The 9,268-nt window shown below is 44.0% G+C and overlaps 1 protein-coding gene across 2 annotated transcripts; it reads right to left on the minus strand.

The window, feature by feature from the left end:
• Positions 1–5,004: 5,004 nt before the first annotated feature.
• Positions 5,005–8,270, minus strand: Gemin6 (gem nuclear organelle associated protein 6). 2 transcript variants are annotated; one of them, XM_038319932.2, is made up of 3 exons: positions 8,133–8,270; positions 7,381–7,527; positions 5,005–5,483 (listed from the first exon to the last, which is right to left on the minus strand). In XM_038319932.2, exons 2-3 carry the CDS (start codon positions 7,506–7,508, stop codon positions 5,108–5,110), a joined length of 504 nt encoding a protein of 167 aa, XP_038175860.1. In that variant the 5' UTR covers positions 7,509–7,527; positions 8,133–8,270; the 3' UTR covers positions 5,005–5,107. The 2 variants fall into 2 exon arrangements, with proteins under 2 accessions (XP_038175860.1, XP_038175861.1); XM_038319933.2 differs by having other exon boundaries at positions 8,137–8,266.
• Positions 8,271–9,268: the final 998 nt, after the last annotated feature.

Genomic DNA, 9,268 nt, shown 5'->3' on the forward strand with positions numbered 1-9,268 from the left:
CCTTGTTCTGAGAGTTACAGGCAGCTCTAAGCCATTGATGTGGGTCCTCTGCAAGAGCAGCTAGTGCTCTTAACTGCTGAGCCGTCTCTCCTGCCCCCACATCAATTTTCAAGACAAGATCTACCATTAAACCTGGAATTTGCCATTTCACCTAGCCAGTGAGTCTTGGTTCCGCCTGACGCAGCAACCCAGGACTGGGGTTATAGGTTCGTGTCTCCACATCACACATGGATCCCAGACTCCCCAAACTGGGTCCTGTCACTTATGTGACAGGCACGTTACTAACTTAGCCATCTGCCCAGCCTGGACGTTTTTCATCAAACAAACAAGCAAACAAAATCTTCTGTTATAATATTTTATAAAATCAACTATAATTGGAAGTAGAAACAATTAAATATGTTTAACTTGACCCCCAATATGCTGATTTTCCCAAGTTCTAGGCATGAATTCGCATCCCACAATCTGCTTCCAAGTACCACACACCTCCATCAATACCCTTGAAGTTAACAGTTGGCTGTGAAGGCTTCTAACTTTTCAACAATTTTATTTTTAGATTTATAGGGCGTGGGTGCTTGCAGGAGTCGAGTCTCTGCTTCCACCCTGCGGAACGAAGGTCATCAAGCCTTGGTGGCTCGTGCCCTGACCTGCTGAGTCACCTGACCAGCTCCAATAATTTAAAAAACTTAATTTTGGGAAAAATCTATTTCAGCCATAATGTCTTTAAGAAACAATGGAGATATTTAAGAAATCAGACAAACACTGTATGGGAAGAAATGACTACAAACTTTGCTTTTGAAAAAATTTTTCAAAAAATTCAAACCAGGCTTAAAAATCCCAGCACTTGGGAGACAAAGGCAGGCAGATCTTTTTGAGTTCAAGGATAGCCTGGTCTACATAGTGAGTTTCAGAACAGCCAGAACTACAGAATGAAACCCTGTCTCAAAAAAACCCCAAAAATTTTAAATTAAAAAATAAAAATGTAAAGCTGAATGAGTGCCAGAAAGCCTTAAGGATTTAATTTCCCATGTTACGTTCTGTGTATGTGTGGGGTGTGCCTGAGAGTGCAGCTGCCCCACAGCCAGTGTTAGATGGAACTGGAGTTAGACTGACTGCGTGCCAGCTGTGGGTGCTGGGACTCAAACCCAGGTCCTCGAGAAGAGCAGTATGCGCTCTTAACCACTGAGCCATCTCTCCAGCGCCAAGTCTTTTGCTTTTTAAAAGTATTGTTGATGTCATGTTCAAAGACAGCCCTGGCTGTCACCCAGAACCAACAGGAAATGCAGCCAGCTTTGGGAGACCGCCTCTTCAGAACCTGGAACTGCAATCGACAGCCTTGAGGAAAGGTCAGAACCAGGTGAGCAAACCTCTCTGGGAGCATCTTAGCTGAGGCACTAGGAGCAGGCGGTTTCCAAAATAGAGAGGATCATTGACCCTCGCCAGCACTCAGGTTTTATTTGTAGGCAGATTGTTTAAACAAAGGACTCAGTTGCCAAGAAACAGCATGTGCCCAATAGACTAGTTTGACAGCAAATCTATCTAACCAGTACTAATGCCCCAGAATCTGTCTCCAAGCCAAGGCCACGCCTGAGTGATGCTGTGGCTAGTTTCCTATATAGCTTCTACCTTCCAAAGGCGTGCTCAGAATAAGCTCCATGATCAAGTTGGTTATTTCCTATTCCTCCTTCCTCAATTAAAGAGTTTTGGTCACTGAATTTTGCTTTTAGACAGTACTTAAAAGCTGTGAGGAAAAGCAAGGTGTGGTGGCCCACACTTATAATCCCAGCACTCAGGGGGCTGAGGCAAGCAGATTGTGAGGACAAGGGAGAGTCAAAATCAGCCAGGGCTATTTAATAAACCTTAATCAGAAAAAAAATTTAAAAAATAAAAGGCCAGGCTGGAGAGATGGCTCAGCGGTTAAGAGCATTGCCTTCTCTTCCAAAGGTCCTGAGTTCAATTCCCAGCAACCACATGGTGGCTAACAACCATATGTAATGAGGTCTTGTGCCCTCTTCTGACCCGCAGACAGATAATTGTATACATAATAAATAAATATTTACAAAAAAATAAAAGGCCACTAGGAGTGTGTTAGAGATACATATCTTGCCTGTGTGATGGTGTATGCCTGAGCCAAGGCAACAGGTTCACTGAGCTCCAGGCCAGCCTCATAAAAGTTTCAGGACTGCAGGAACAGTTCATTGGGTTAAGAATACTACACTTACAGGGGACCCTGCACCCACAGCGGGCCACTCACAATCCCCTGATCCAGCTCTAGATATGACACCCTCTTCTGGTCTCCATGCATGTACACACATGGTGTGTGCCCACAAAGACACCCAAATACACATAAATAGAACATAAATCGTTTCTCTTCCTCAGAAAGAAAAAAAGAGAGGATGTGGTGGTCCACACCTTTAAATCCCAGCACTTAGGGGGCAGAGGCGGGTGGATCTCTGTGAGTTTGAGGCCAACCTGAACTACATAGTGAGCTCCAGGATAGCCAAAGCTACATAGTGAGATCCTGTCTCAAAAAAAAACAAAATATTTTACCAATAGCCAAAACTTTCAACCATAAAAAAAAAAAACCTCTCAAGTCCAAATGGTTCAAAGACCTCAACATAAAGCCAGTCACACTAAACCTTAAAGAAGAGAAAGTGGGAAGTACACTTGAACGCATTGGCACAGGGAACCACTTCCTAAATAGAACCCCAACAGCACAGTCATTGAGAGAAACAATTAATAAATGGGACCTCCCGAAACTGAGAAGCTTCTGTAAAGCAAAGGACACGGTCAACAAGACAAAACAACAGCCTACATAATGGGAAAAGATCTTCACTAACCCCACGTCAGACAGAGGTCTGGTCTCCAAAATATACAAAGAACTCAAGAAATTGGACACCAAAAGATCACATAATCCAATACAGACCTAAACAGAGAACTCTCAACAGAGGAATCTAAAATGGCAAGACACTTAAGGAAATGTTCAACACCCTTAGTCATCAGAGAAATGCAAATCAAAACAACTCTGAGATTCCATCTTACACCTTTTAAGAATGGCCAAGATCAAAAACACTGATGACAACTTATGCTGGAGAGGTTGTGGGGAAAAGGGAACACTCCTGCATTGCTGGTGGGAATGCTGGTACAACCTCTTTGGATGTCAGTGTGGCGATTTCTCAGAAAATGAGGAAACAACCTTCCTCAAGACCCAGTAATACTACTTTTGGTTCTATATCCAAAGGATGCTCAATTGTGCCACAAGGACATGTGCTCAACTATGTTCAATCGTGCCACAAGGACATGTGCTCAACTATGTTCATAGCAGCTTTGTTTGTCATAGCCAGAACCTGGGAACAACCTAAATGCCCCTCAATCGAAGAATGGATAAGAAAAATGTGGTACATTTACACAATGGAGTACTATACAACAGAAAAAATAACGACAGCTTGAATTTTGCAGGAAAATGGATGGCACTAGAAAACATTATTTTGAGTGAGGTAACCCAGACACAGAAAGACAATTATCACATGTACTAACACATAGGTGGTTTTTAAACATAAAGCAAAGAAAGCCAGCCTACAAACCACAATCCCAGAGAATTTAGATAACAATGCAGACACTAAGAGAGACTTACATAGATCTAATCATGGGAAGTATAAAAAGACAAGATCTCCTGAGTAAATCGGGAGCATGGGGACCTTGGAGGAGGGTTGAAGGGGGGGAGGGTTGCAGGGGGGAGGGGAGCAGAGAAAAATGTAGAGCTCAATAAATACCATAGAAAAAATAAAAACAAAAAGCAAAACAAAACATCCCCTATACCAGTCATCTTTGAGTCACTAAAATAAACCAAATACACGCAATGCGCTATTTCTGAAGAGAAACTTAGCTCAGTATTGGAGGTATAGGACAGTAACACGGCATCAGCTCCATTTAGTCAGAGCTGGAGCACGTTAACTTCTTTTCTTCTTTTTCTTCTGAGACAGGGTTTCTTTGTATAACAGCCCTGGCTGTCTCGGAACTCACTTTGTAGGCCTTGAACTCAGAGATCTGCCCGCCTCTGCCTCCGGAGTGCTGGGACTAAAGGCGTGAGTCACCTCTGCCTGGCTTGGAGCATGTTAATTTAAGAGCTTTCTATTTCCGCGGTGCACCATGCCACTATAGCAGGAGGGCTCATGTCACCAAACAGGAAGTCTGGAACCAGGTCCCACAATCCTTTAATGCATCTCTCAATGACCTAAAGATTTCCCACTGCATCTCAGCTCTCTGTTTTTTTAATGGTTTATTTCCTTTTATATACATTAGTGTTTGCCTACATGTATGTTAGGTCCCTGGAACTGGAGTTACAGACAGTTGTGAGAAACCATGTGAGTGCTGGGAACTGAACCCAAGGAACAGCCAGTGCATCTAACTGCTGAGCTCTTAAAGTTAAAAATTCCCATCACAGGAACTGTAGGGGGCACAAGCCATAACCAAACCAAATTACTCTAATTCAAATACTGTGTTGTTTTCAACCTCAAAGACCAGTACTTTAATAACACAGAGGTCTGGTTAGTCAAAGGGACCTGAGACTGTGATTTTTTACTTTAATATCTTATATTGAAATTTATAAATTTACTTAACATTGGTTTTTTTTGGTTTTTTTTGTTTTTTTTTTTTTTTTTTTGAGACAGGGTTTCTCTGTAGCTTTGGAGCCTGTCCTCTTGTAGACCAGGCTGGCCGCAAACTCGCAGATATCCACCTGCCTCTGCCTCCCGAGTGCTGGGATTAAAGGCGTGCGCCACCACCGCCCGGCTATTTAACATTGTTATATCTATTCAAAATGCATTCCTGCTTTACAAAACGAGCATTTATCCGCGCCACAGAAAAACCCCTCACAAGTATTACTTTCCTGCTTTCATTTCAGTGCACGAGATGCACTTCCTGTGCCTTTACTTCCCAGGGAAATCAGCACTCAGGTCTACTCATCCAATTTGACCTAAACAAAGACTTAACACACACACCCCACTGTGCTTTTGAACTCCTATAATATCATCAACTTACAACAGAAGCAATTAACACAAAACCAAACAGTGGAGTCGTCTGGAGTAAGCCTGCTCACAGGCTCAGCCTCTCACTGGGAAGCTGCGAGATGCCCTTGAATAAGGTCACGAATGCGGGACAGAATGATCTCGTTGGAGCTGCTGCAATTTTCTGGAGCATAGGGCGGGTCGACAGTCAGAACCCCAGCCACACACAGTGTCCGCGGTGCATCTCCCTGCTCGGTGACAGGGATGTGGTTCTTCTCCAGCCATTTCTTCAGGCTGTTCTTTCGCTTTTCCAGATCCTCGGGGCTGTAGCCTTCACAATCGCCGGATGTGAACAAGCGCAGCAGCTTCTCCCTCACTCTGTGGTCCCCTTCACTCACGACTTCCACAGTCTGCACAGAATGCCCCATAACTCCAGTCACAGACAAGCTGCCATCTTCAAGGAAGGTCACGAGGACAATACTTTAAAGAAAGAGTAAGTTCAGAGCAGATTTGTAAAAGAAAAACCTCAAGAACTATAAAGAAGCTATGGGACATCACCAACCCAAACAGGTCACCTGAACAAGAGCGACTGTCCCAGTAAAGATTGATCATTTCACCGCCAAATGCTTTTACTTATTCCACAAGCATTCACTGATATCCTAAGCATCTAAACGTTTTGCCTAGTGAATCAACAAAGGATACAGATAATGAGTAGCTCAAGTGTGAGCGGGTCAGGGTGGAGGTTGAACTGTATGTCGTTCAATGGCAGTGTATGCTTAGCGGTTACAAGGTACTGGGGTTTGCTATCTACTTCCAAACAAAGTAGGTTTTCGGTTTTTTGTTTGTTTTTACAAATTTATTTATTTATTACGTATATAGTGTTCCATCTGCATGTATGCCTGCAGGCCAGAAGAAGGCACCAGATCTTACTACAGACGGTTGTGAACCATCATGTGATTGCTGGGAACTGAACTGAACTCAGAATCTTTGGAAGAACAGGCAGTGCTCTTAAGTGCTGAGCCATCTCTCCAGCCCTGTTTGTTTTGTTTTTGTTTTGAGGGGGGAGGTGAGACTCTTGTGTGTTGCTCTGACTGTCCTGGAACTTGTTTTGTAGATCAGACTGGCCTTGAATTCACAGGGATCCGCTGGCCTCTGCCTCCCAAGTACGAGAGTGCACCACCAGGACAGGCCAAATGAAGATTAAAAAAAAAAAAGTTATAGCAAGGTGGCCAGTTAGACTAGCCAGAGTGAGAAACCCTGCCTCTACATACAGGAGGAGAGTGGATGAGGAGGACACTGGCCATCAGTCTCAGGCCTTCTACTCATGCACCTATGTCCATGCTTTCCTGCACACATACGAGACCTGAAAATGTGTACGTACCTGGCGGTGGTGGCACATGCCTTTAATTCCAGCACTTGAGAGGCAGAGGTAGGCGGAGCACGGATCACAGAGATCCGTGAGTTCAAGGCCAGTGTGGTCTACAAGAGCTAGTTCCAGGACAAGCTCCAAAGCTATACAGAGAAATCCTGTCTTTAAAAAAAGAGAGAGAGAGGGGCTGGAGAGATGGCTCAGAGGTTAAGAGCATTGCCTGCTCTTCCAAAGGTCCTGAGTTCAATTCCCAGCAACCACATGGTGGCTCACAACCATCTGTAATGGGGTCTGGTGCCCTCTTCTGGCCTGCAGGCATACACACAGTTTTAAATAAAGTTTTAAATAAACTTTAAATACACAAAGTAGACCAAAGAAAACAACAAAGCATAAAATTAAAGGAATTTAAACAAATTTCAAAAACTAAAAATTAAAACCAAAGTCAGATCATCGAGCCTGAAAGTTGAAAGTGGGTCAGAACTGATGGTAGAGTACACATCTCCGTGTAGGAGACCCTAGGTTCAATTCCTAGCAAACACGCACCCACACCCCACTCAGGCTAGACAGAAGGAAGGGACACACTAGGAATACGGCAGCATTGCTTAATATACTACGAACAAATCTCTGACAATAATTCTGAAGCTCGGTAAACTCCCAGGACAGACCTACAACCCCAGCTATTTATTTTATTTTTTGGTTTTTCAAGACAGGGTTTCTCTGTAGCTTTGGAGCCTGTCCTGGAACTAGCTCTTGTAGACCAGGCTGGCCTCGAACTTCCAGAGATCCGCCTGCCTCTGCCTCTGCCTCCCGAGTGCTGGGATTAAAGACCTGCACCACCAGAGAATGTCTATTTTCTATTCCTATAGCTGTCTAGTTCGCTACAGTCACCCATAGTTAAAACAGCACCTTTCATGTGCAGATGACCTGCCTTTAATAACCTGTCTTCTAACACGGGATAGCCAGGCAGTACCTGGGGTTGTCACTTCCAGAAATAAGGTGCATACTCACTTGGCAGACACTGGGTCTGTAGTTAAAAGCCATCCCTTATACTCCTTCTTCTCACTGGCTACCACTCTGACTTCTTTATAAACGTAGTCTTCCCATTCTAAGGGGCTTTTCTTCATCCATTCACTCATGGTTACCGGCTGGCTAGATCTAAAACCATTACCAGTTTGAGTTAATCACTATGCATATTCCACACAAGCAAATATCTTAACCTCTACTCTCCCTTCTGACGGCTGTAATTTGCCTCAAGTTTGTCTCTTTTTTTCTTTTTTTTTTTTTCCTGTGTAGTCCTGGTTAACAAGTTTCTTAATACAAGTAAGTACTAATACATAGAGCTGGTTTAGTAGCTCACATTACACCTACAGTCCTACCTACTAGTAACACTGAGACAAGTCTTGAGACCAGCCTGGTTAACACAGTGTGGATCTCCTGCCTTAAAAGGAACGACAGCCCATTTTTACTATAAGAAACTGGAGAATTCTTGAGGATGTTTTGTTTTTTACCATATCCTGAAAAAGAAAAATTACTTATAATTTAGCCTGAGCTACGGTAATACCGATGGCCGCAGAAGCAATTCTAAAACTCCTCTAGCATGTCCATTTACCCTGCTCTCCCAATTCCGGATACGGCTTTCAATCTGGCTTTGAACTCTGGCCCATACATGATACTCAAATCCTCAGCTGTTTTCCTTAGATAAAAGGATTTGCTCTAAACCCCATATAGGCATAACTGATGCGGAGTTGTCGGATTCCCACCTACTCTCTCTAGATGAGAGTTTCCGCGGGGCTTGCACCAGCTGCTGGTTCCAGACAACCCGAGAAAACGCCGCAGACACGCATCGCTACAACCCCACTGGGCTTGCACGCCGCCGACTCGCCTTGAGTCGGCCCGCCTGAGCCCAGCATGCTTTGCGCCTGATGTCATTTCCTTCCCCCAGAATCCTCCGCTCTGTAGTCCTTTGCCTCCGTCCTTGCTACGGGGAGGAGTCACCGGAGCTGCAGTTTGGGTGCTAGGAAACCTGAGTTCTCGCAGCCACCTGGGTACAGTTCAAGTTATCTTTATAAGAGGAAAATGTGCGTACCATGCTCTCAAAGCAAGTGTGTATAAAAATGCGCTTTTGCCATGGATTCAGCACAAAGCCCTCTGGGTAAATCTTAGCGCTCTAGAAGCCGAATTCTCGTTTGGGGCAGTTAAAATGCATGCGCCTTTGAGATGTGCTCGCAGCCCGATTCGAGGGCGGTGCGGAAGCTGGAAAGATCAGCGTTGAATTGGGTTGAATGCCGTCACTCATTATAAACCTCTTTGGTGGAAAAGGATGTAGCCCTTGCTTCTGCTTCAGGTTTCTGGGCACCTAGTTAATTGGACTGTGACAGACTGCAGACTCCTCTTTCGACACTGATACTGAAAAGTGGTGCAGGGGTCCTGTTGGGATCCTGCCGATACTGGGGGGGGGGGGGGGGGGGGGAGGACCAAGGGTGATTAAAACAAAACAGCTAGAAGACTTCAGTTCAAAGAACAGAAACATTAAAAATAAATCTGCTTTTTATTACTATTTGGACTTCCGTATCAAATAATCCTCTCAAAACCTTCACTGATTGAATGACTGACTGCTTATATTAATGTGGTTTTCATGGATTAAGTTAGACTTTGCCTGTTAAAACCCTCTGTAAATCTACAAAGCTAATTTAAATTCCAAGTTATTAGAGTGTGGGAGGAAATGTTTGACCTTTTTAAAACCCAGAATAAAAGAGCTACAACTGATTTGTGACAACTCTTCACTTGCATTTTAAGCTTTTTGTTTTGTTTTGTTTTTGTTTTTTTGAGATAGGGTTTCTTTGTAGCTTTGGAGCCTGTTCTGTAACTCTGTAGGCCAAGCTGACCTCAAACTCAC

The sequence above is a fragment of the Arvicola amphibius genome, chromosome 2 (genome assembly GCF_903992535.2).
Source record: "Arvicola amphibius chromosome 2, mArvAmp1.2, whole genome shotgun sequence".
NCBI lineage: Eukaryota > Metazoa > Chordata > Mammalia > Rodentia > Cricetidae > Arvicola > Arvicola amphibius.